The sequence below is a fragment of the Colius striatus genome, chromosome 6 (genome assembly GCF_028858725.1).
Source record: "Colius striatus isolate bColStr4 chromosome 6, bColStr4.1.hap1, whole genome shotgun sequence".
In the NCBI taxonomy this organism is placed as follows: domain Eukaryota; kingdom Metazoa; phylum Chordata; class Aves; order Coliiformes; family Coliidae; genus Colius; species Colius striatus.
In genome coordinates this window covers 24,360,814-24,387,661 of record NC_084764.1, presented here as the reverse complement: position 1 = coordinate 24,387,661, position 26,848 = coordinate 24,360,814, and the positions used below count along the sequence as shown (strand labels likewise).

At 44.6% G+C, this 26,848-nt stretch overlaps 2 protein-coding genes across 6 annotated transcripts; one reads left to right on the top strand and one right to left on the bottom strand.

The window, feature by feature from the left end:
* The first annotated feature begins 126 nt into the window (after window positions 1-126).
* Window positions 127-19,828, top strand: MLH3 (mutL homolog 3). Of its 5 annotated transcripts, none has more exons than XM_061997615.1 (12): window positions 127-374; window positions 739-4,106; window positions 8,172-8,242; window positions 9,238-9,342; window positions 11,354-11,426; window positions 12,038-12,121; window positions 13,110-13,218; window positions 16,640-16,799; window positions 17,008-17,031; window positions 17,229-17,310; window positions 18,587-18,738; window positions 19,372-19,828. In XM_061997615.1, the coding sequence occupies exons 2-12, from the start codon at window positions 812-814 to the stop codon at window positions 19,441-19,443; spliced, it is 4,227 nt and encodes a 1,408-aa protein (XP_061853599.1). In that variant the 5' UTR covers window positions 127-374; window positions 739-811; the 3' UTR covers window positions 19,444-19,828. The 5 variants fall into 5 exon arrangements, 3 of the variants coding, with proteins under 3 accessions (XP_061853599.1, XP_061853600.1, XP_061853601.1); XM_061997616.1 differs by having other exon boundaries at window positions 18,661-18,738; window positions 19,372-19,457; XR_009818875.1 differs by lacking the exons at window positions 17,229-17,310; window positions 19,372-19,828 and having other exon boundaries at window positions 16,640-16,910; window positions 18,587-18,632.
* A 496-nt stretch (window positions 19,829-20,324) lies between these two features.
* EIF2B2 (eukaryotic translation initiation factor 2B subunit beta) lies at window positions 20,325-26,228 on the bottom strand. Its single transcript, XM_061997618.1, has 8 exons — window positions 26,014-26,228; window positions 25,384-25,504; window positions 24,705-24,853; window positions 24,293-24,456; window positions 23,951-24,046; window positions 23,006-23,143; window positions 22,157-22,223; window positions 20,325-21,255 (listed from the first exon to the last, which is right to left on the bottom strand). The coding sequence occupies exons 1-8, from the start codon at window positions 26,210-26,212 to the stop codon at window positions 21,098-21,100; spliced, it is 1,092 nt and encodes a 363-aa protein (XP_061853602.1). The 5' UTR covers window positions 26,213-26,228; the 3' UTR covers window positions 20,325-21,097.
* Window positions 26,229-26,848: the final 620 nt, after the last annotated feature.

The following is a 26,848-nucleotide window of genomic DNA, read 5'->3' as shown; positions in this document are numbered from 1 at the left end:
GATGCGCATGCGCACTGTCCACACCGCCCGCGCCGCCGCTCAGCGCGTAGGCCTGCGCTGGCCGTTGCCCTGCTGGAGGAACCGCGCGCGGGTCCGGCAGCCCGCGGCCGCTGGTCCCGCGCCGCGCCGTGCCGTGCCGTGCCGTGCCGTGCCGTGCCGTGCCGTGCCGTGCCAGGCCGGCGGGTACCACGGGCGCCTGTGTGGAGGAGCGGGCTCAGGGCAGGGCAGGGCGCGCGGCGTGGGCGGCCTGTGGCGACGAGGCTGGGCGCAGGTCTCGGCTGCCCTCCTCCGGCCCTGGTGCCGGGCAGCCCGTCACGAAAGGAGGCCAGAATCGTGAACCGGTGTGAGGAGGCAGAGCTGAAAACCAGAGGAAGGTAGCTCCGTGGCAGCTTCATGGTGATTCTGTCGGTAGATTTTTGGTACAAACGTCGGCAGAAGTATTGTGCGGGCAAGTCATTTGAGTTCAGCCTTGTCGAGTTTGGGTGTCGATTTAGGACTGTTAAGTTTGCAGATCACGTAGGTGGTTAGAGAAGAGTGTAGCCTCAGACTCTGCCCATTTACCCTGAAGACACCAGTGATGCCTAGTAAAAGCGTGAGCTGGAAAGTAATTACAAAAGAAGCCTCCGAGCACCAGGAAAGCTAACAGAAGCGTATTTATGAGTGTGAGTCCAATAAATGAAAGGGTTTTTTCCAGGCCTTTAATTTGGGGTTTGTTTATTTGTTTATCTCTCCACCCAGGGAGCTGTTGGAAGGAACATGGAGGAGTGAGCTCCCTGCAGGTTCTTGAGTTTCTCATCTATCAGATTTTGACATGATCAGATGTTTGGAGGAAGATGTGCGAGCCAGGCTACGTTCTGGAGTCACTATCAACTCCTTGGGGCAGTGTGTTGAGGAGCTTATCCTCAACAGCATTGATGCCAAAGCAACATGTGTAGCTATCAGGGTGGATTTGGAAGCTTTTAAGATCCAGGTGGTGGACAACGGCTCCGGGATGGGGAGAGAGGACTTAAATGCGATGGGAAAGCGGTACTTCACCAGCAAGTGCAGCTCAGTGGGAGATTTGGAGAACCCGATGTTCTATGGCTTTCGAGGAGAGGCTGTGGCAAGCATAGCCAACTTGGCCAGTGTAGTGGAAGTTTCATCTAAGATCAACAGGACAGCAAAGACATTTGTGAAACTGTTTCACAATGGGCAAGCGCTGGAAGTCTGTGAAGCTGAGCTGAACAGACCAAGTGGTGGAACTACAGTGACCGTGTGTAATCTGTTCCATCAGTTACCGGTGAGGAGGAAGTGTATGGATCCTGTGTTGGAATTCGAGAGGGTGAGACAGAAAGTAGAGGCTGTTTCGCTGATGCATCCCTCCATTTCACTTTCTTTAAGGAACAATGCTTCTTGTTCCATGGTGCTTCAGCTCCCCAAGACAAGAGATGTACACTCCCGGTTTTGTCAAATTTACGGACTGGGCAGGTCGCAGAAGTTACGAGAAATAAATCATAAGTCTGGGGGATTTGAGCTAAGTGGTTATATCAGTATTGAAGGACATTACAACAAGAATATGCAGTTCTTGTACGTGAATAGAAGGCTTGTTTTAAAGACGAGAATACATAAACTAATTGATTTTTTGTTAAGAAAAGAAAGTGTCATTTGCAAGGCAAAAAGTGGGCCTGCGAGCAGACAGGCCAGTTCAAGTCCTGGTCGTCATCGCTGTGGCCCAGAGTCATATGGGATCTTTGTTCTCAACGTGATCTGTGCGTACAGTGACTATGATGTGTGTCTGGAACCTGCAAAAACTCTAATTGAGTTCCAGAACTGGGATGTTGTTCTAGCTTGCGTAGAGGAAGGAGTGAAAACATTTCTAAAACGTGAACATTTATTTATTGAACCGTGTAATGAGGATGTCAGAGAATGTCATGAAGATAATGACTTTTGTTTGTATAATGCTCCAGTTCTGAAGCCCTCAGTCCCTGATGAGAAGAGTATCCAAGACAACTTCAAGAAAGCATGTGATGTAATTGCAGATTCCTATGAAATGTGTAACTTGCAATCAAAAGACGTCAAAAGGAAATCCAGTACTGGGCAAAAACCTTCAAGTCTTACAGAGTCAAGTAGTAATTTACAGGAAACCAAAACTGCCACAAGTGAGAAGAATGCTGAACCATCAGGTCCATGGAGAAACACTAAAGCAGAGATTCCACTGCTCAGCAAAGATGACACAGCTTCTGATTTCATTGTATCAAATATCTCGGAGCAGGAGCCAAAAGGCACTAACAATTCCCCAAAAGCATCCAATAATCATCTGAAACCTTCCGAAAATCTTGATTCTTCTTTCAGTAGGGTGACCAGATCAGAAATAAGGAAAACAGACAGTTGTAGTGACTTGCAGCATTGTGCAGAGAACAACAGAAAAGACATGGGAAGCAGGCAAGATAAAGTGGTGCAGAAAAGCAGTACAGCCCGTACCTTAGATAATGTTATTCAGTTGCCATGTGAGAGAGAAGACCCTACTGAAACAGCAGTAGAACCCAATACTGTCTCTGGAATTTCATTGATGAGACTGTGTAATGCAAGAAGAGAGAGAGAAACAGCTGAGGTGACAGATGATGCTGGAAGAAGGGCTGATAGTTCAATACCATTAAAATTGTGCTCTGCAAGCCTCACAGCATGCGTTAGGCAAAGTGAGCCCCCACATGAGTGTGAGCAAACAGAAACAAGTCTTGCATTAAACACAAAGTGTAGAGCTGGCCCTGCCAGTGCCAAGGATGCTTTTGGCCAGAAAGTAAATTTTCCAATTCAGCCTTTAAATGCTACAGCTATTTCCAGTACTACAAATAAAGAATATACACCTCACACTGGAGAAATATCCGTGGCTGATGGTAGTGAGAGGTTAGAGAACAAAACTTTGTCAAATCAGCTGAATGAGAAGATAGCTGTGCCGATTGCCACCAGTAAAAGACAGTATGAGACATTGAAAGTTACAGGATTGCCGCTGGCAACTTCTTCAGGTATTCCTCACAATAAAGTTATAAAAAGCACTAGAAGACAAATAGCTTTGCCAAGACCTCAGCCCTCTAAGAAGCTGAGCTTGTCCACACAGATGGGTTCCTTAGAAAAGTTCAAGAGATACTATGGGAGAGTCAAGTACACACTAGCGACACCGTTGTCAGAGCTGAGTGAATGTCATCTAACTGCTTTTAATTCACAGGCTAAGTGTGACTTTTCGAAGAATAAGAATGAAAATCACAGTAACTTGAGCACTTGTGAAATTCCAACTATGAAAGAAACAATTTCTAATAATAGTAGACAGATTTCTGCTTCTTTGGAAGGGACTTCATGCTGTGGTGGAGAAACTTCACAGGACAAAGGAGCCCTTTGTCAGAGTCCTTTGTCACTGTCTGATTACTCTCAGATTAGTAAAAAAAATATGAGCTGTAAAATGTCTCCAGGATCATTATCATCCAAACTGTCCAGGAAGAAAAGTGACCACGAAGTAGAACAACCTGATGAACAATTCCAAACAGCTTCAAGTGGAAAAGATGACCACTTCTTTGATCTTGAATCTTCAAATAAAGATTTCTTGGATAATGTTTGTCAGAATTCCAAATCCTCAGTGGGAACCCTGGGGGAGTGTAATTACAATGTTTCTAAGGAGGATACATGCTGGCAATCAAGTGGTAGGAGAGCGGAGTCCATGAGAGGTCCTGTCAGCCCATCACCACTCAGCAGCATAGAAGGGAAGTACGCAGTCCCTTCAAGCAGTGTTTTATCATTACCTGCTGTAAAGGACTGTACTGACATCAGCTGTAAAGATAAGAGTACAATCCTCAGAGATCAATCCTCAGAACAAAGTTTGAAAGATACTGAGAGTCCCCATATGACTTTCCCAAGGAACTCTGAATTTGCTGCAGACAACACGGGCACAGGTGATACCAGGAACAATTGGCAGAGTTCTGACTGGCTGCAAGATTTTGATGTTTCATCGGGTAAGACAATATACATCAATAAAGCAACTGGACTGAGCACCTACAGCACTCCCCCTACTGAAAGATTTCAAGCTCCCTGCGTCCAAGATACAACAACAATGGCTGTGAATGTTGTCTTGGAGAATGGTAAGAGGGCAGGGGCTGGTTGGTGGTGTACAAATGGGATCAGGAAAAAAGGTTTGGTTCTGCTAAGTACAGAAAATATCTTGCTGGCAGCACCTGACCATTTATACTGAAATACCCACTGCCTTACTTGTAATAGCTGTGTGGTAAACAGGAAAGTGTTGGGAGACTGTAGAGATGGTAAAACATTAACATCTGAGATACCAGAAGGTAGTTGTTAGTAAGACAGTAAAAAGGAAATGCCAGTGCTTTGTCATTTAACAGGCAGCTGCCTGAGCATTGTGCCATTTGCTGTGATCACAGTTATGTATAAGTGTTGTTATGTAAAAAGTGAGGGACACACTTTAAAGGAAGTATACTAGAAAAAAAAAGTGGTTTTTAGCATTTTGTCTTAACTGCATACAAAATTTGAAACAACCCTTGAAAAGTGAACAAAACTCTTAATTCTTCATTGGGGATGGTTGGTCTCCTTTCTGCAGATTTTGGAAGGCTGCTCCTTCACACTTAGCTTTGTAGGAGATGTTGTACAGCACTGTTGGTAGTTTGATGGCGGAGCTTTTACAGGGGTTATGGGACACTACATTGTATTGGTTTTTCAGCAGTATGGCATTCATGAGCTTTCACCAATCTGTCTGCTGGGCTTGGCTTTCTGTGGTGTCTCATCTGTCTTTGTTCAAAGTTATTCTCCATTCTGTCTTTAGGCAGGTTTTGTGAGCAAAGGTGCAGCCATTCCACAGGTAGATCATATTTGCTACTGCAGAATTTGGTTGGAAAAAGTAGTTTGGACTTCTTTCTAGATAATACTCCCCTGAAATATTTGTCCAGTCAGTTGTGATAGCCTCTGGTTTGTTCCATTTTTGTCTGTTAATTCCTTCTTTATCGCCAGTCATAGGAACACTGGTGCAACAGGTGTTTTAGTCATTGAACTATTCTCTTTAATAATTGATGCCAATAATTTTTTATACTTAACTGTCTTCCATTGAAGTGTTTTATCCATCTTGGTTGTTCACAGTGCTGTATGGTAGCCAAACAGCATTGCTGTGAAGCTTGATCATCTGCCCAAAACATTGGGATAGTGCATTCATGTTCAGAGAGAGAACGCCTCATGTACTCTTATGCCTTTAGATTATAATCTGGAGTCACTGAAGACATACATTGTGTTACATCTTTTAACCTCCAATGGCATTGCTCACTCTTAGCCTTATTGTTACTGTTGTTATCAAAAGTACCACTCTTTCTTATCTCTCTGAATGGTATCATTCTTTGGTGAGATGTCTACTGCAGCATTTTAGCTTTTCTTAGGTTGAAGATTAGACCTCTCAAACCTTCACAAGATGTTTGAACTCTGGCTAGACCCTATAAATCTTAGATTTGCAAAGTTCAACAGACAGGTTCTTTCACATGTTTTTCAAGCAAAGGATATTCATAGTCATAAGAAACAGCATTCAGGTTTCTTGGAGTTGAGCACTGTTTTGGACTGATGTTAAGACGCAGGACGGGAATAATTCCTTCACTTGTCATGTGTGCTTTCATTTTGCTTTTGGGAGTAATGTCAGTAACCCCACAGTGTTGACTTATTAAGAGCAGCATTTCATACACACATTTAGGGAAATTACACTGATTGGTGACAGGTGGAAGGGGGTAAAAGTGATCCATCTCCTCTTTTCCTTGACAGCAGTAGCCACTTACTCTCTTTTTTCCAGCCGCGTGCCATGTGCTCAGCAGAAATGCCAGATTTTGTAGGCTAGACTCAGGCATTTTTGTACTGATTAAGCTGATTGCTACAGGAAATTTATCGAGATTCATTTCACCATCAGACACCTTTTTGAGTAATCTAATGGTAGACATTTGTAATAGATTAACATCCCAGTTCACCTTGGTCTTCGTTGTTCTGCCAGCCATGTTGGCATTTTTTGTTCCTTTCACTACCTTGCTGACCAACACATAATTACATTGCTGTGTTTTACTGATCTAATTTAGGCAAGTGAAAATGAATACTCAAGTATGGTAGTTGTATGTAGTTTGCATGTATAAAGTAGACACATCGCTGTCCTCAGCACCTTTTCTGATGTTACTTGTCAGAAAAATCTTACTAATAATATCTCTGCCAACTCTGACTTCTCCCTGGGCTTTGGGCAAGGAAGCCCCAGCTTTGTGGATAATATATATCCTGAATGAGAATTTTCTCTGCAACAAGAAGCAGGGAGGTGACTCTGTTACCATTTATAAAATTCTGGGCTTCTGTTCATATAGATGATAGATGCTCCTATCTATCATGGGAGACAGATGGGAGGTAGATGGGAGACTGTATGACAATACTATCATGACAATAGCCGTGAAAGTTCTGTCAAAGGGTGAATTAGGCAGCATTCTTCAATTTGCCAGTTTACCAGGAATCACGCTTCTGTGCTGGGCTGCCAGTTTGGATTCATGAAACGGTTCTCAGTCCCCAGGGTAGGACCATCACTGGTCCTTGCTGTAGTGGAGCCAACAGCCAGGAGCCTAGGAGCTGGCCTCGGGTCTCCTAGAGCCTTTTCATACTGAGCTTATCAGCATGCAGCTGGTTTTCTTTGGTGTTATCACTCTGCCACTTTTCCTGAATGCACACCCTTAATTTCTCAGTAGAAAGGAACTTTATTAATTCATTATTATTTCACAAAGAAGAGAAGTCAGAATTGTACCAAAGGAAGGGTGAAATGTTTACCACTGTGCTGGAAATCTGAGCCACTTTTCTTAATAATCTTGATAACAGTGCTGGTTTGTAATATCATTAAATCATTCCTGACTGGGAAGGAACATGTTGTTAGGCTAACTCTGATATCTCATGTGATCTCACCGACTTGTAGTTTTCAGCTTTACAGGTTCCTGATAACTGTAGTAAGTATTGATAAGAGTGGTGATAGACAGACAGTTTTGTCACAGCTTAACAGAGGGAAGTAAAAAATATTTTGATATCTGACAGACTTTACTATGTGCCTCCTCTTTTCATTGAGGGTAGTACTTATGATTGCATAAATGCTGGAAAGAGTTCTTCCGTGATTAAAGCAGCAGCGATTTTTTAAGGACAGTCTTGCAAAAGCTACAGTAATATTTTGAAATAATACATTTCCTGATGCAGGTGTGTCTGATAATTCATAACCTTTTCTCTCTGTGTGCTGTTATTCTTAATGTTAGATTGCAAAATCTTCAGGGTACTTTAATTTGTAAAGGGCGAAGCACACGCTTGTTTACAGGAATAATTGTGTAGCTGTTAGTAATTTTGCACACTGTTGAATCTGCAGCACTAAATTTATATTGTGTTTAGGGATTTGGTTCAGGTGCCATCCCTTTAGAAGTGAGATTGTGCTACCCTTCCTTCCTAAACCTCAAAAAGAGAAGACTGTATCAAGCCAGGATCTGAGAGGTAGGGGCAGCTTTCCAGGACACAATGTTCTGTGCTTAACAACAAAAAAAAATTGAAAAAAAAATCAAAGAATTCTCCCAGATGTCCCAACAGGAACCCAGAATTACTCAAGGTCTGTTAACAATGGGGCTGTGTGAGTCATCTCAAATCTAGAACTAGAAAAAAAAGCTTTTAGGGTTGAAGGCAGGTTAGGGGATACTTATTTACAGGATGAAATACCCAGTTCTTTGTTGAATTATGTCAGTAGTTTAAAGAATAATTACTTACTCCCTTCTTTGTACTCGTTCCAGCCTTGGAATGTGAAAAATAGCTTCAGTCCTCCTTTTTTTTTTTCAGTAGAAAGGATGAAATAATCTTTTTGGTATGTGGCTTTGTCCAGAGGGAGTGGGTAGCTCAACAGGTCTTTCTTTCCGTCACCCCCCACCCCCCTGCCCAGTTTCCAGGGCTGTTGAGTTGTGCTGCAGCATGTTTAGGGGTCGGAAAGCTGCACACTGTCCTTCCCAGCTAAAGCACTCAGTAGAGAAGCACATTCCATTATTTCTTTCTGTGTTCTCCCCTTTTTATGATGGAAAAAAAGTCCTTGTGTGAGGGAGAGGTACCCCCCAATACACCTCCAGTGCACTGCAGGGTGGTGGGCCCTGTATTATCTCTGAGTTCTTTCCTAGGTGATGCAGGGGAGTCTCTCCAGTCGTTGCTTTCAGAATGGGATAATCCTGTTTTTGTTCCCTGTCCAGAGGTAAGCATTGTCTTGCATCTCATGCTAAAATAGGAGTCAGTTTAGCCTTCTGTTCTTTTCTGACTTAGGGACCAAAATTGAAAATATTGTGGCTGTTGCATAGAAGTTGTTCAGTGATTAAATTATAGATCTGGCAGTTATGTGTTTGTATAGACTTTTTTTATGTATAAGCCATTGTTGCGGTTTTATTGAAAGTCAGAGAAGCAGGTGTCAGGCTGAACTTTTGCCAGCTCTCGTTTCCACCCCAAAACATTATTGTAAGTTGCCTTTCCCTCTACAGAGATGGCCATCTTAAAATCAGAAGTTAAAGTATGGCAAAATTGGGATATGGTGTTTGTCTTCTTTGTGGACAGAGTTAACTCAGCTTTCTCCTCTGGGATGCAATGGGTCTTAGAAGTGTATAGTTGTTTTTGTAACCTGGTTGGATTGTAGCATGTCAGAGGGAAACAATGTTGGAGCTTTTAGGAAAACTTCCTTTGTTGTCATGAGGTGGCATTATCTTTTATGATCCTGTGTGTGTGCAAACACGTGTATGTAGCCATTTCCACCTGCAAACAATAGGGAGGGAGTAGCAAACCACCTGCTGGTGAGTTTCTGAAGGAACATTTCTGGTCAGTTGCTGTGAGTGCACCCTGACTCATTTCAGAGTAATACGTCTCTTGTAATGCAGTCCACTGAGAGCTCCTGTAGGCTGATCATCAGCTTCTGGTTTTATGATAGATACTTCAAGTATGCAATGCAACTGAATGCATTGAAGTTACAGGTGATAGCTGCATGGGAAAGTGTATGGGGATGGAAGCAGAGGGATTGCCAGGTGGTATTTTTAACTAGTTCTCTTGTGTAGAAAGCTTGGAGTGTCAAAATACAGAGTTATTTCCTTTTTTTTCCCCTTAAAGCTAGTTTATTTGTGGTATTTTGTGTGTGTCTGTTTTTTGGTGGGGTTCTTTTTGCCATATCCTTTTTATCCTGCTCAATCTGTAATTCTGTTTTTACAGATTGCTGTTGATGTGACCAGCGGTCAGGCTGACAATCTGGCTGTGAAAATTCACAATATCTTATATCCTTACCGTTTCACCAAAGACATGGTTCATTCAATGCAGGTACAATATGTTCTAGTACTAGTTTTGCCCCCAAATTCCTGCTCAGATGATGAGTTTTGGTGATGTTCCTGCCTGGTGGTAAAGAGGAATCCAGGGAAATAATTCGTACTCCTAATTTTCCCAAGGTTGCTGTGTGATACCTACAGGCACAGAGGACATAACAGGTCTTAGTATCCTCTCATGGTTCATCAGCTATCTGCAAATGGCTCTAAGATTCCTTGATTGTGTAGTTAAGTCAAAGCAAGAGGCAGCTCTGTTACTACTGCTTAGAAGCACCTATAACTAAATGATATTTCAATGGACAGTCTCTTATATTTATCACAGGTATTTACTTAGTTTATATTCCTCTGAAATCTGTGTCCTAGATCTTCCATTGTTGACTTTAGGAATTGAGTTCATCAGCAGAGCAGTTTCAAAAGCAAATCATAGATTTCACAGAAAGACTTGAAATTTCAATGTAAGATTTATATCTGCCCTGAAAAGTGATTCTTAAAAATGTCATCATAGCGTCAAGTTTAACTGGTTTTAGCACAGCTTTATCAAGTTTTTTGAGTGTTATCTTGAAAGCTAATGTAAATGTATGGCTTCAATTTACGTTCTTTGATGGTCTGCTTGGATAGAAATGTCAAAGTGGATTTTCTCCCTCTCTTGCACACATATGACAAAGGCTTCCAGGCCAGGTTAGCATTGTTGTTGTGCAACCAGGTTGCTGACTTTGCAGGTTGTAGGTTCTGACTGTGTGGAGTATGGTGATGTTGATCACTAGGGTGGACAAGGATCCAAGTGATTTTCTGACTTATGCTGTGTGTGCAAGAATAACAAGAGCAAATAATGTTATTACAGTAAACAGATTAAAAGACAGGAGGGAAAAGCTGGAAAATGGAAGGTACCATTTTTCTGTTCACTTATTTTAAGAACTGTTCTTTAAAACTTACTGAGTGGTTCTGTGCTTAACTTTAGCTGTGTAATGCTTTCCTTTGTATGTTTTTAAGAGGTAAACTAGAAGAGATTACCACTTCCCATCTTAGAAGCAGATAAATACTGCCTTCTGTACCCTACAGCAACTTTGAGAACCTCTGTAGAAAAGACCAAATGCACAAAATGTTGCATCATGGCACAGGAAAAGAATCGTGTCTTGCACCCCTACAAAGAAATAAAATCATGTATTTGTTTTTACCTAAGAGATGAACAATGCACATGTGAGACTGAGGATTCAGAGAGAGCTCTGTCTGCGTGACTTGGGGAGAAATTCCTCCCTAACACCACTTCTGTTAATTTAAATCTAACGATAAGATACTGAAAGCGTTGGGAATCCCTGCTCAGTATTCCCTGTAGGACTGGTTGATTTGTGATTCTTGAGGGGAAGGTGGAATCGAGTCACAGAGGCAAATTCTACTTCAGAAAAGGAGAGGAAAATAATGCTTTCTTGCTCCCACGGGCGATCAGCACAAGTCCTTAAACACAGGTCAGGTTAAAAAAGGTTGTTTCCTTTCTCTTTTAGTGGTATGAGCAAATCAAATGCTCAAGAGTCACTGTGCACAGCTTTAATTCCCAGCTCAAGGAGACTTCTACATGAGCATTTAATCCATCCTCTAAATTTCCAGCCCCACCTTAGAACAAGAGCTCTTAACCTTATGACTCTTTTTGAAAAAAATTATCCAAAACTATTTTCTTGGGTATTTTGAAACTTTCTTGTAGCTCCAGACAAAACTATTTCATCAATGATTTTGGGTCATTTATCTTCTGCCAGTATTGTCTTTTAGCTTAAATAATTACTGCCTTCTTTTCCATAGTTAGTCCCCACACTGTGTTTATAAAAAATAAAGCTTCTCAGCATCAGTTTTGTAGGCCCAATTCTTTGAGCCTTTGGGATCAGAAAAGATGTTGTTTCCACTTCCCTGATCAGCCTGTTTGCTGCACTGTATCCATTTCGATTGTTGTCTTCTTTTGTTTCCCTTCATTTTAAAAATAGTTTTATCATTGGGTAATGATTTTTCTGAGTATCTTACAGGTTCTTCAGCAAGTGGACAATAAGTTTATCGCTTGTTTAATCAACACTAGGAATGAAATGGATAAAAAGGAAGGTAAGAGTGGTTATTAACGTGAAGTTAAGAGCAGTTCGACTGCAGAGGGAACACTGTCCTGTTTGTATTCTTGTCTTGCTTTGGGATAATATTATGAGTAGAGGAAAATGTTAGTCTTCATTTGAAATTTCCTGGATCATCTTTATCTTTGTTTTGGACGTTGTTGTATGTTCCTACTGCTTTCAGATTAGTGTTATAAAAATAGATTATTCTCAAATTACTGATATCTTTCAGACTGTGTTCACAGTGTCTGGACATATTCATTGCTGAAGCTTGAGGAAGCTGTACAAAACAGGCATTCAGACCCAGTAGTTTTTGTAACACTTTTAAAGATTATGTTAAACAGAACAGTTTGTGAGTGACCTCAGCTGTCGTTCTGAAGTTAGATGAAGATGTTAACAAACAAGAGTTTCTGACTCAATCTGATAAATTTAAATGCCAGTTTGGATTTCTGTAGTGACTTTATGTTCTGCCAGTAACAGCCTCCTCCTCACTTTATTTCTGTAAATTGGGCTGATTGTTATCTTCTAAATGTGGCCTCTAGAGAGTGGCCATTCTTCCCAACCTGTGCAATTGCCTGGTGCAAAGCTGCCTGTTTGTCATCTCTCGAGGTACATCTTTAAATGGAAACCTCTTGATTTTGGTGGACCAACATGCAGCTCATGAACGGATCCGCTTGGAGCAGCTTATTGCAGGTGGGGTTTCAGATGGTCTTAAGAAGAAGGAGAGTGCACAGAAGAGTAGAAACAACTTATCTAGAAGGGAAAACTTACTAACTAACCTATCATAAGGATAATGTGTGGAACTAATAGAGTATCCATTTGTCGTCTTTATTCTGATCGCTAGGCAAGTGTCTGTGGCATAGTATTGGCAGCTGAAAATTGTTAGAGCATTTCCAGAAATAGAAGATATACTCCCTAACCACAGCACCATCAAACTAAAATAGCACTGACATAATGAAAGAGCAGGAAGACTGATAGGAGAAACAATGAAGAGGAAATAGAACAACATCAATAAGATTGTGTGGTTATTCTGTGAAGAATAGGACATGGGATGCAGAGTAAAGAGCATAGTTCATTTGGTGCCTTTTTAGATAAATACTGTGCTTAAAGCCTAAAATTTCCAGGAGCTGAAGCTGTTTGCAGAGGGATAATGGTCTTCCCAGTAAGCTCATTAGCCATTGCTTTCAAGTGTTAAAAAACATAATAGCCATCCATCAAATACTTAAAAATCATTGACCTCTTTCATCAAGAAATACTGTGCAGTTCCTGCAGAGAAGGTTCCAGGAACTCTGCTCCTTTTGTTCAGGTACTGAAAAAAAGTTAAAGACTGAAGGGAAAACTCTTAATGAATAGTATTTTAATGCCATTTATATCAGACTTTTCAGTGGAAAAATTGCTCTCTGTGAATTGGACTAAATATATTGGTAGGGTTTTTATGCTATTTAGGGTGACTCTTTTTTGGAACTGGTGGGAAAAAAACAAAGTGGCATTAACCAGCCCTTCCCCAGAGACTAGGTGTCTGGTTTGTGACATTCTCAGTCCTCCCCAAGTTTCAGGAGAAGGCATTCTGTGGTCACTTTTTAATCCAAACAGAAGATTACATGCCAAACCATAGGGTCACTAAGGGTAATGCCTGCGTAAATATTCTGAGAGAGGATACTTCTACATGATTCATTCACAGATTCCTATGAGAAGGAAGCTGCGGCATGTGGCAAGAAGAAGTTGCTGTCGTCCTCTGTCTCTCCCCCTTTGGAGATTGAAGTTACAGAAGAACAAAGAAGATTGCTACGGTTAGTAATGGCAATAGCTGTAAACTTTTGGAGGCAGCTTTGCTGACAAGGAAGATCTCTGTGTATGACTAGGTTACCATGAAGCTCAGGAAAGCTGCTGTTGATTCTTTCCTAAGCCAAGACCAGTTGGCCTGTGCTCAGGCTTATCTGTGAAGAGCAAAATTGGTGTGTTTGTCAGACATGTCATTGCATCTCAAGACAAAACCTTGTGGTGTGCTATCTCGGTGCCTCTATAGTATGCTCTGGTTTCCCAGGGAAAGCAAGCCTTCTGGTAGGGGTCAGGAGAGCACCAAAGCAGTCTCCAAACACATCCAGGGCTTGGGAGTGCACACTGGAGTGCAGTCACCATAGTGTTGATCTAGTCACTGTTTTTGGACACTGTTTGAGAAGAGCAGGATGGGATACGGAAAGTTTGTATTATGAGTCCTTCAGAAATGCATTCCTTAATCCTAGGTGCCTGCCAAGGATAACTAATGAACACTGTTTCCCAAATGTTTCAGAATGGTGGCTTAGCTACTATTAGGATACTACTTTTGTACTCCAAGAGTGCAGATACAGATTTGTTGTTGAACTATTGCAGACCTATTGGACACTAAACAAACTTTTTTCTCCAAACTCACTGTCATCTGCCACATGTATTTGTGGTTTGTTTTTTTTTTCTCCCCCACTGTGTTCTTCATTTTCAGGTGAAGGTCTATCTTAACATTGACAGGACTATCTCATTGTTCTCAGACTCTCCTTTGTAATGCCTGTGGCAAACTCCACAGCTTTTAAGTCACTGCTTGTTAAGGTTATTGCCTGCTATAGGGCTACATTTGTATTTTGCATTTGCTTTTTGGGTGTATTCCAATCGTAACAATATTGCTGCTCTATCCATTTGGTAGCTCTTTCCTGTGACAATGGGCAATACCAGAAATTGCAAAGCACTAGTATGTTCGACCTCCTTAGGGAAAATGGGAGAATGTAACTGTTGGCTGTTCATGGCTAAGTAATATTTGGATGATGTTGTTCTTGCCAATTCTTAAAGATTTCTTACTAGCATTGCAATATTTATAATGCCTCTTGTTCAACTTTGAATTATTTTTGTGCTTACCTTTCACATAATCACCGAATGGTAGAGGCTGGAAGGGACCTTTAGAGATCATCTAGTCCAAACCCCCTGCCAAATCATGTCCAGCTAGATCAGATCACATAGGAATGCATCCAGGTGGGTTGTGAAGACTTCCAGAGAAGGAGACGCCACACCCTCCCTGGGCAGCCTGTGCCAAGGCTCCCTCACTTGAACAGTGAAATAGCTTTTCCTTACATCACTCTTTTCTGATATGTCTACTTTTGAGACTGAATGGTCAAATTTGAATACAATACACCAGGTGAGAGTGTGCCATCGATTTGTACAGTAGCCTTGCAGTCACACGCTTATCTTCTGTCTATTATACATATTTTTTGTCTGCTTTTTTGGCTGCTGCTGCTTGCAAGTACTGCTTGTTTATTGAATGCTCATGGCAATGAAACACAGAGTTGTGGGCTGTTTTTAAAAGTATTTTTTTCTGTTTATGTAGGAGCCAACAAAATGTACAAATAGATCAAATGATTCCTGACAATTTGAATGTGTTTGTCTTTGGGAGCAGTGAATTCAGTTTTTCTGTCCATTTTTCATGATACCTTTTTCATTCCTCATTTTTATGTTTAAGTTCTCATTGAGTTCAACGTTGTCTTTAGTCTCAGCTTACCTAAATAATTTAGTGTTTTCTACAAATTTGCCTGCTTGACCATGCCCTTGCTTTTCTTCCCGATTAATAACCAGTTAGGAAAATACAGACCAGGACTCGTGCCATGTTGGATGCTGACCATCAGTTGCCAGCACACCGTTTTTCCATAGTCTAAATCATGGCAAATGTTACTGCACTATCCATGGCAACTTTTTACATTTGCATTTCTAGACAGTTTTAAGAGATGGCATCAAAGGCTTTTGGAAGGACTGAGCAAATGCTGTGAACTACTTTTCTTCTTCAGCTGAATCACTAAACATACTACAAAAATTAGTAAAATAAATCAGAGAGGCATGGTTTTCTTTTAAGTACATTGGTTAAATTATTCAGCACAGGGAGATGCAAGCTGAGATTTTCAGTTCTCACTTAAAATAATGGATTCAAGAAGCTTATTGGTGCTGGCTTAGTGGTGCTTTCGTTGTGTTGCTCTTTAATTTATCGGTGTTTATTTGCAGTTCCTATCTTTTCAACCACTCTGTGAGACAATCCTTATTAAAATGTCACAAAGTATTGCATAAAAATCTAAATTCTGTTGTTGTTGCTGGCAGAGAACGGTGGTATTCTGTGGCAAGGTTTGATGTCATTAAATAAATTAACTTCCCTAAAAGATCTTTCCCTTCAGCTACACTTTAGGAGCTCAGCTGGACCTCTGGTTCACCTGCAGCTTAGAGTCTGTTATTTGTCTACTAATAATGCATTGTTCTGTTGACTCTCTTGAACTTCCTCTTCTTTTTTCTTCCTTAAAAAAAAAATAGGCCCGATTGACTTCAGTACCTGCTTGGATTTTGTCATTTCACCACAATGGGCTTTTTCTGTCTTTTTCTGCTCTTGCTGAAGGTTGTACATGTCTTTTTGGGTAGAATGACACAAGTCCTCTCCCTCCATATGGAGGCTAATAATTGTATTGTTCTCATGACTGATTTCAGTACATTTAGATTAGCTTCTTTTTTGTTCAAAGAATCTCTTTTCTGAAACTGACCTTCACCACCTTTGTTTTAAATGAATGTTCCCTGAGTTAATAAAATAAATTGTATCTTCTTACTGCTGTTTTGCTGTTGAAGACAAGTTCTCATCTGGCTGTCAAGTCCTGGGTTTGTGTGTGTTTTTCCATCCACAGGGTGACATATGTCACATGACCAAGAAGTTGTTCTTTTCTGGACTCTCCTTGCTTAATGTGATATAAAGTTCATTAGACCATCATAAATTTCTTCAAATATTGTTTCCATTGTAAGCATTTGCTATTTCCTGACAGTTGAAATTACTTTTTGGTTTTTTTTTTTTGCTTAGGCTTAAAGGAGTCTTTATGCTGTGTAATTTCAGTGTTTGGAGACTGTGTTGAAGCAGACACCTCATGCATCTTTAGAGAAGATAGGTTTATAAATTTCAACGTAAAGCTTCTCTCCACATAATACAGGAACGCTTGGGTGTCATGATTGTGGAACATGAAATATGCATTGTAGCCTGGAGTGCAACAATGTGGCTGAATGGAGGCTAAAAGGGCAAAGTTACTTGGAGTGTCAGGATGCATGGATTTTGGGATTGGAAGTTATTGCAGGACGAAACATACATGGGGACTACAGAATAGTTACATGTGCTGTAGAGACATAGGTACACAGCAGTTGATGTCTTATTTCTGGGTTTTTTTTCCTCAGATGCTGCTACAAAAATTTGGAGGACTTGGGTCTTGAATTGTCATTTCCTGAGACCAACAATTCCTTGATTCTAGTGAGGAAAGTGCCGCAGTGTTTTGTAGAAAGAGAAGCCAATGAATTACGACGGAAAAGACAACCTGTCACTAAGAGCATTGTGGAGGTCAGCTGTGGATATGGGTGAAACTGTGATACAGGGTCTCCTTCTGTATTAATGGCTCAGGGTATAGCAGAGTATCTCTGTTATAAAGGAGGCAATGAAGTCCCTTGGCAAGTGAGTTACAGTAAATAATACACAGTTGTGGACAAAGCAGGGTATGGGCAATGAAAGGGAGAAATGGCAACTGATGATACTACCTTTTTCTTTCCAGGAGCTTATTCAAGAACAAGTTGAGGTGAGTTTTTGTCTGCTCCTAAAGTTGACTATAATAATGCAAACATTTCTGAACGGACTAAAGGAGTGTGTTAAGCCTCAAATGAGAGAGGTGGACTAGATAATCCACTAGCTTTTCCTCATTTTTAGTTTCCTTAGAGTTCATCCTTTTTCTCATATTAATTAGAAAGTAAGTTGATGTTCCCTTACTAATTTTAGCTAGTGCAGACCACAGGAGGAGGAGCACGAGGAACGCTGCCTCTGACATTTCTGAAGGTGTTAGCTTCCCAGGCCTGCCATGGTGAGGAAACTCTGGTTTTCTTTCCTTTCATTCTTTCTTTTTATACATTGTTTTAACCCTTCTGTCTCTACAGCACATCCCCCTCCCTCCCCGGGTCACTAATTTCAGAATATGTTTGCAGGAATTCCAAGATTACAGTGTTTCACAGGGATGGAGGGAATAATGGTCCTTTCATGGACAGCAGTGTGAGGGACAAGCAATACTGCTCTGATTTATAGATGTGTGGGCCTAACGTACTTTCTAACCCTCACATGAAACACAGAATACAGTTCTGAGATGTGCTCATCCGAGCAGGTGCTGAACCATTCAAATAATTGCTCTGTCAAGGGGCAAGGGAAGGTGCTACAGTCTGCTTGAAAGCAAGCAGGGAAGAAGACTTGGACACACTTCCCAAAAGCATTTTTTATTTCATATAAGTATCCAAAATGCCAGTGTAAGTGCACCCAGGACTTCTCAAGTATTTTTGGAAGGAGTGCAGTAAGAATTTCCATCTTCTCAGGGGCTGTGGCTTTCCAGCACCTGGGAACAAGCAGACCTCACAGGTGTCGACTACAGTAGCTCCAGTCTCTTGTGGCATTTCCTGTGCCATACACAGTATTAACAAGGTTATACTGAAGGGGCAAACATGAACCAAAAGTGCCTGTGTCACAGAACATCACTGATTCTACAAATGGCAGGCAATAGATAATATCTTTATATCTAAAAAAGGCCCTTGGCTGAATGGCAGATTATAGATGGTCTTGTGCATCTGTGAAGTCTAAAGCTTGCAGACACCTCTGAAGTGACTGCCTAATGTTCTGCTTGGATTTCCTCTGGATGCCAATAAGTGCTCATTTAAGGACTTAGCAGCCTGGCTGGTATTTGGTCTTGGAATGAAGCCTGTCAGCAGCAGGCACAAAGACCTGATAAAGGCTGTGGAACTGTTAGCTGTCCCCTTGGTGTAATACTTTTTGATTTGTGAACTGGTTGCATCTGCAGCTGTCACACACACACACCAAATATTGTCCGTTTTCTTCTTGCAACATCACCTGAAAAGCCAAAACCTAATCATTTTACCATCCATCAGACTTAGGTTAAGTTTAAGCCATGGGGAGCAGGCTAGTTGAGCTAAGCCCTAAGTCTGCTGTACTGCAGCCTTTGGGCTGCCTTTGCAACCTCCAGCTCATCTCTGGGAGCTGCCTTGTTTTCTATGAAAACCACAGCTGTGGAGGGATGTCTGCAAAGTGATTTGGATCCCCTTTGGCAGCAAGTGCAAGAATGTGTGTCTTTTTTCCAGGAGCTATTAAGTTTAATGAGCATTTGACTTTGGAGGACAGCTACAGGTTAATTGAAGCTTTGTCATCTTGCCAGCTTCCCTTCCAGTGTGCTCATGGAAGACCCTCCATGATGCCTCTTGCAGACATAGACCATCTACAGCAAGAAAAGCAGGTACTGTGTGGGAAGACAGACATGTCTCTGATAATCTACACTCTGGATTGTCAGAGGTGTGTCATGGATATGTGTGTTAGCACTTGAACAGGCCACTTTGAAACCATCACCACCGTCTTTGTCTTACTTGAATTATTATATAGCTGTTACCAATAAAATAAAAACTTAGAATGTTAAACCTGTCCTGCAAACACTTTAGCAAGGATCTTGCCATATTTCATCTCAGTGGTCACACTGACTTACATGGAGTCTGCCTGTCCTTAAGCATATGCTTAAAATGTTTGAGGTTTTTAAGTGTAAAACTTGGAAAACATGTAAATTCTGATATTCTAGTAGTAGCAAACATGCTAATTAAACAAATGCCTAATTCCCCAAAGTCTAAGATGCTATAAAATGGTGAAAAAAGGCAAAGAAATAGCAACATTTAAATGGCAAAAAAATCTTACAAATCGTTCCTCCTTTCCTTTTGCCATTGCTGTACTGTATTAGTAAATTGTATTCTGTTGAAAGTCAGGTGGGACTTTGAATTAGTTATTAAACTTGGGAATGACTCTATTAGGGCAAAGAGTATGGAGGCACTGAAGTTCATTTACTTAGTTATGATTTAGTCCTCCTGAATTTTTCTCCCTGCAGCCTAAACCGAATTTGGTGAGACTGCGGAAGATGGCACGAGCATGGCACCTCTTTGGGAAAAAAAGACCCTGATCAAAACAAGTTCAGACTGTAAGCTGCAGCCACTGGAAGTGTTGGTATGATCCAGATCTTCCTGATGTTAAGACACCTGTTCCCTGTGTGGAGCCAATTTTCAGAGCCAGTGAGGTCACTGAAGTTCTGCAGTGAGTAGTAGTGACCCACGCAGCACAAAGCAGCCAGGAGAACGTGGCAGGAGGAGCCTCCCCTTGGACCCTGGGGAAGTGTCTTCAACGTCAAGGAATTACACTGTAAGCCCAGGCCGTGTGTCAGCACCTGACTATGGGAGGCTCTGCAAGCACAGCATGATTCTGTGTAAGGGAGAAGAGACTTTTAATTAATGTGTTTTACAGTACTTTGAAAATGAGCTATTTATTAATAAAATTAACACTGAAGTCTTTCCTTGGGTTCACAGCAGTGGTTGGAATGAGGACCAACCAGCTTCGTAGTGTATATACAGGCCAACTTAAGATCAAACCCTTTCTTTTTCTGTAACTAGGCAATGTGTGACACACCCAGCTGTTTTCTCCAGCTCCCAACAGTTTCCCTTCTTGAGTGAGAGATTTCTAAATCCTAGCATCGCCCCACGTTCTCAAGACACAGGCATTTAACCCCACAGAAACAACTAAACAGGCACTTTTTACAATAGGCAGAACTTTTTTTTACAGGTTCCAGCTCTATTTTGTGGCTCAGTCTAAGGTGGAGTGGAGTTTATTTCAGAATGGTAAAATAAGTCATTGTACTTGTTGAATCAAACATCCAACTTGAAACCGAATCAGAGATACTTACATCTGCTGAACCAAAGGCAAAACAAGAAGTGGAAACTACTCACATTTGATGTCTTAACTGTGCTGCAGCATTATTACCATACATTGATAAAAGGAACTACAGAGAAGTTATCGGACTGGCCCATTTTTAAGACAGTCCATGCTGCCCCTCACAAAAATCATGGACTTTCCAAATGAGATACATCCACCCAAGAAGAATAATCACTCAAGTGTAGTACAGGAGGGGAAAGACCCTTTGATTACAGTAAGTGAAGCAAGAGCTTGATCTCTGCCTTCTGACAGAGGTGGACAAGTTAGCTGATGGGACATTCTTTCATCAAGAATGGCATTTCTACGCCAGCATTCTACAAAAAGCTGGTTTTCATTTCAGCAACTCACCAAAAATAGAAAATTCTACCAAGAAACCCAAAATCCCCTTTTGAAGATGCCAGTGGATTCCTGTCACGTTCACATGTGAAAGCAAACCTTGGAGCCCGCATCATGGGTACAGGCAACTCTTCTTTCATGCTGGTAATATTCCCGCTACTTAAACAAAATAACTGAATATGGAAAACTGCTTAACAGTGACCTCACTGTAAACGGCCTTTATTGCAGCATACTTGGAAGGAACAGCTTAGCTGCCCCCGAGAGTGACACGTATGCCTTGCTGTGTCAGAATCCAAGTGGGTTAGCAGCTGCACGTGGTTGGTAACCCAGCACAGGGATCAATATCTGTACGAGAGCTCTGCCTGCGGTTGCTTTTGGGTAGGAAAGACTTGCTGAGCAAATTCCCCACCGATTCCCAACAGCAACACCTCTTTGTGACGTACACTTTAATTAGCTGCTGTGTCTTCCCAAAGGGAAAGATAGGAGGAGTCTGGAGAGTGACATGCCTCATGGTGTTAGAGTTCATAGTCATCTGGGTGGTAGAGCTCACTCATGAGGCGGTAGATGTAGGAAGGCGCGTTGCCCCCAATGTTAGAGATGAAGAGAGTAATGAGCTCTGGAGGGACATAGTCAAACACTGGGCAGTGAACGTTGATCTTTGCCAGGATCTCCCCTGGAAAATGAACAGCAGCAATGTTAGACAAAGCAACACAAAGAAAGTAAATTTAGCCTTCTGTACATCTCCCTAAACCCCCGAAGAAATTTGCTACACATGTGCCACCCTAAAATCAGTACTGAGACATCTGGAAGCCTTTGCTGGGACATCCAGCTTCCTCACTGATGTCAGACATCAGGTATACAGCAGTCTTGGGTGAATGGCAGCACCCTCTTTCGGTAGCTTTTACTGATAAAAACCCCTGATCCCTCCTGATGTAGATTTACTAAGGGCCAAACGTCTGCCAGTGTGTAGTTAGAATACAAGAATCCTGACACTGACAAAGTTATTATTTAAAGAAAAGCTCACAAGGCCGAAAAAACAATGCTAAACCTGCTATCTTCCTTTCATATTCTTTGTCACGTGGACATGGGGCTCTGAAGGAGACTTTGCCATCTGAAAAGCTGTCTTGGGAGCTGACACCTTTCTAAAGATGGTGCTTGTGTGGGACACCCATTGCAGAGGTAACGGGCTTCAACAAGTGGCTTGTGTAATGAAGTTTCAAGAAGTTAACATCAGTTGTAGGAAGGAAAGGAAGCTGCCCTCGGTGCTGGGCATCTGCTGTGTCTCATAGCAAACTGCTACCTGCCTGGCACCATTAGCACAGTCCTGTAATAATACAGTACTGATTATTTCAGAGCAGAAACAAAAATGTAAAGACAGTTTTCCAACGGAATCCTCTTTCTGTAATAGAAAGTTATGTACAAATTTGGATGGTTTCCAGCACTTTTTTCTGTGTAAGACAATAGGAAAGGTTCTTCTGTCTTGGGTTACAGGACAGTCATATGCTATTAAAAAAACAATCCTAAAATCATAATCTGAACCAGCTTGACCAGCCTGTATAAAGAAGAACCAGTACCTTCTGTGAATGGCAGCACTTCCTGTGGTGACACAAACTTGTGGAATGAATCTTCTTCATTAGGGAACTAAAGAAGAAAGAGTACAGAAAGGTCAGGAAACAAGACTGCCTCATTACCCTACTGCAAACAGATCCTGGGTGCTAAAACAGAGGGCTGTCTTGCCAGATGATACTACATCTGTTTACAGTAGTTTTGCATACTTCTCTGGAGGTTTTCAAAACCTGCCTGGACATGTTCCTGTGTGAGCTGATCTAGGTGGACCTGCAGAAGCAGGGGGGGTTGGACTGGTTAATATCTCTAAAGGTCCCTTCTAACCCCTACCATTCTAGGATCCTATGATACTGCCTGTGCCTAGAACCTCTGCAACGTCTATAGATGAAAGATTTTTCCTCAGAGCTTTTAGAGCCTTCTACGAGCTGGCTGCTCTTCTGCAAAGCCCAGGGAGCAGAGAAGTGACTTCCTCAGTCTGCATCTTCATCTGACAGTACTGAAAAGGTACTGAGCCTAAGGAACAGCTTTGAGCATCTCCATCTGCCTCCTCAGTCAGTACACAGGGTCTGTCAACACTAAAGACAGAAACCAAAATCTGCTGTGGGTGAAGAAAAGTAAGTGTGGTGACAGTAGCCTCCAGATCCTTACAGCCACTGCACCGCTTACTCAGCTCACGTGGCAAGAGGAGGCCACTTCAAGGAGCTCCTGAGGTGCGCCAGATCTGGGTAAGCATGTCCTGTCTGAAGTGACAGCGCAGGATGGCTCATTTACCACCCAGCTGCTGCTCTCCGCGCCAAGCTCCCCCCCATCTGCCTCTGCGCAGGGTGGGTGCAGCCCCGAGGAGCTGCTGTGCTCACCTGCGGCGAGAGCTTGAACATGGGGGCGCAGACGATGAGCGGCGTGGAGTGGTGTTTGGCTGCCAGGGCCAGCGTGTGCGTCCCACTCACCGCGATCAGAGCACCGTTGGCCAGGATCGTCTTTGTACCAATGATGACCTTAAAAGGCAAACCAGTGTTAGACTGCACGTTGCACACAAACTGGGGAAGGGATGCAGGAACGCTTCCTGGCTCAGCCCCTGCCGGATGAGCTGGAGGAGTTGGTCAGGACAGCCAAAGGCTGGAGTTACAGGGCAGCTGGAGGCCCGATCTGTTTCATCTGGCACTGGTTCTGCACTGACGTTCCTCCCTAACAAGAGCAGCACGGTGAGGCCAGCACAGACAACTGCAGAGGGCAAATATATGTTCTACTGCAGAGAACACCAAGCAGGAAATGGGCTGTGCTCCCTGCTGTTCTAGGAGTCTGCAAAGTAAGCTTTCCACAAGTCACTTGACTGCTGGCTGCAACAATTCCCTTGCTGTAAAATGGGAATAACATAAAGCTGCTTAAAATAGACAGGAAGTGGTATGGCTGGATTTTATTAGGTTACAAGTGCTTTTTTTAGTTTGGGGTGCCAAGTCTTCCCTTCTCTAAAAGTACAGAACAGGTCTGTTGAAAGGACACAGCTCAGTGATTCCCTTCATCATCCAGGTTGTGGTTTCCAGGCAAGGAGAGTTTCTCCCCCTTAAAAATGCTGCTTTTTGTTCCACAATCTTTAAAAAATTTGAGACTCTCCTGGCTTGGTTTCTTGTAACTGTTCTGCTACGAAAGCAGAAGAGTATGTCACCGTGCAGTTAGACACCATATTAACTTGGGGTTCAACACCAAACCTCCACCTCAGCTGTAGACAGGGACTATTCAGTGAAGAAATGCAGCCATTGCTGCTGGGGCGTGCTGAGCTCCCTCCTCCATGCAGCCCTCCTTACCTTGTTGACTCGAGACATGACAGCGAAGATAGCGGCGTCGCTCATGACCGTGGTCTCAATGTTCTCTTTAGATAGTCGGACGGCCATTTCATGACCCTGAAAAGAGAGGATCCAGACAGTCCCCTGGCACAAAGCTCCCACAGCGCTGCTGTCGAGAGACGAGCACTCAATTCCTGTCCCAATGACAAGAACATCAAGTGATGGAGCCCTCCGTCCAGAGGACACGGAGCAGGATAACGAGCAGCCTTCCACCTGTCAGCGGCAGAGGAACTTATCCAGCGCTCAGCTCAGCCCCAGAGCGCAGGGCTCAGTGGGAGTGTGTGGGGCAGGGCAGGGCCTCACCTGGCAGAAGGGCGCGCACTCGGCCACGATGAGCTGGAACTTGCGCTTGCGGGCAGCCTCCTTCAGGAAGGCCTCCACCGTGCGCGAGTACCCGATGGTCATGATCACCTCGTTGGAGTGGATGTGCTCCAGCGCCTGCATCGCAATGTTATCCGTGGTGCCCTCTGCAACAGAAGGAAGCTGTGGGTGGGAAAGCAGCACTTCCCAGGACACCAACAACCTAGGCCAATAGGCTCCCGTTCCATTCCCTCCACGCCGTTCCACCCATCTCTCTCCAAACCAAAGAGGACCTTGACTACATCATGTAAGTGGGACAAAATCTTCCTGTTTTCTTCCCATCTAGGAGGAGGGGGAAGCATCAGTCCTACCCTGTCAGAAGCTCTACTTTTGGGTGGTTAAGACCGATCCTTACCGAGCTCTATTAGCAGCTCGTTAATAGCTTCAATCACATTAGCTCTGAGAGGAGGATAAGGGGTGCTGAAATCCTCGCTCAGCCCCCCCGAGGTCAGGAGCCTGTGCAGGGATTCTTGCTGGTCGCTCTCCTCACTGCGCCCGTGTAGCCTGTGGAGAGAAGCTGCCCTTCAGCCTGAGGACAGCACAGGTGCAGGGCCAGGCTGAGCAGCGGCCCTGCCACACAGCTCGCACAGATGCGAGGGGAAGGAAAATCACACACTGGAGGTACCCCATGCCATGCCAAAGGGTTCCCTTATCTCTATCGGAATGACATGCAAAGCTGTGCCCAGAAAGACCTTCCTAAGTCGTGTGCTAACACTGCAGCCCACAGATAAGAAGTGGGCTCAGGGCTCCAGCAGGATGGGGCCTCTTGGGAACGCAAGGAGAGAACAGCCCAAGGGCACGGCACAGACTGTTCTCATGCACCCAACATGCATACACCAAGTGGAGTTTCACTACAGGAAATGTCATCAGCTACACTGAAAACTACAAGCTTCCTTTGAGGATAAACTCATTGAGTCCCTCTAAAAGACAGGCAGGAAAAGGGGGCAATGGAAACTAAAAGGGTCTCCAGCAGTGTGGGAGGGATGTTACAGGTTCCTAGGAGCGGCACAGGCAGTAAAAGAGTAGAGCTTCACCTGCCATACTCTTCCCGGATGACCTTCAGCACTCGTCGCACCATGTTGCCCACAGTCGTTTCAGAGGGCTGGGCTGCTGTCATCCTCTGGCCCTCTCTCCGGATCAACTCCATGAGCTCCCCTGAAAGAGAGGATGGTCTTGGCTGTCGCTGCCCAAAGTGGACCCATCCCCCGCAGCCCTACGGCCGGAGGACAGATTCGCTCCAGCCCTGGCAACGCAGCCCTGCGAAGGGCAGCAGCGAGACACGTCAGGGCGGGCGGCTCCAGTGGGGTTTCTGTAGCGCAAATCGCAGGGTCGCGACGCGCGTTCGAACATTACGGACGGCCGTAAGCTGCGAGTTCAGCGAGAGGAACGCGCCTGCGGCGGGGCCGGCGGCCGAGGCGGGGGTCCCGCGCTGCTCCCTCGCACCGACACCGGCTGCCGCAGCGGAGCGGAGCGAGGCGGCCAGGGCTGCGGCAGGACAGGCCCCGCCAGCACACACCCGCCGCCGGCTGCGGCCCACACGCCTGTCGCGCCGGGCCCGCGCAGCCTCCCTGCTCCGCCCGCGCCCCGCGGCCGCAGCCAGAGCGCCGGGCCCGGTGGCAGCGCGGCGCCGCGGCCCCGCCGCCCTCCCGCCGCCCGACCCTCACCGGCGCGGCTCCATCGCCCGTGCGCCACGATCTTCCGCAGCAGCGACAGCGTCTGCCGGGCCGTGTCCTCGGAGCGCGGCCTCTCGCCGCCGCCCCGCAGCTGCGCCACGAACGCCTCGATCTGCTCCGACAGCTCGGACCCACGCTCGGCGGCGCCCGGCATGGCTGCGGCGTCGTTTCCGCCCTCCCGCCTCCCCATTGGCCGAGCCTGCAGAATTGCTCCCGCCCCCCGGCGGCGACGCAACCAATCAGAAGAGCAGCCTGCCCGTGGGCCGGGGGACGGGTATCCCGTGACGCGGGCGCGGGCCGTGACCCCTGACCGCGCTCGCCGCGCCGGACCCTCCCGCCGCCCGCCGCCCGCTGCCCCCTGCCCGCTGCGCGGGGGCTAGTGGGGCGGCGGCAGCCGGCTGCGCGCCGGCCACGGCCCGGCACTGGCCAGCACGGCACGCCGTGGCAGTGGCCCACATGGCACTGCTCGACACGGCACGGCGCGACACAGCGAGGCTCCCCGGGGCCCGCCCGCAGCCGTGACGCCGCCGCGGGGGCAGCGCTGCGGGGCAGGGCCGGGCCCGCGTGCGGAAGGCGGGGCCGCGAGGAGCCGCGGGCAGAGCCCATCTGCGGGGATTTACTTTGGACCGTGCGGCGTTCGAGACGCGAAGAGCCAAAGCAAATGGGGTGGGAAGGGCGCAGTTCCTGGCAGCCGATTGTTCTTGCTGGCAGGGCCGGAGCCGGCCCTGGATAAGGCAGGAATGCAGCTCCTTTGTGTCTAGTTCCTGAAGCTCTGTGCCCAAGGAGCAGGCGGGAGCCACGGAATAATTCCTTGCTTTGTGGCTCT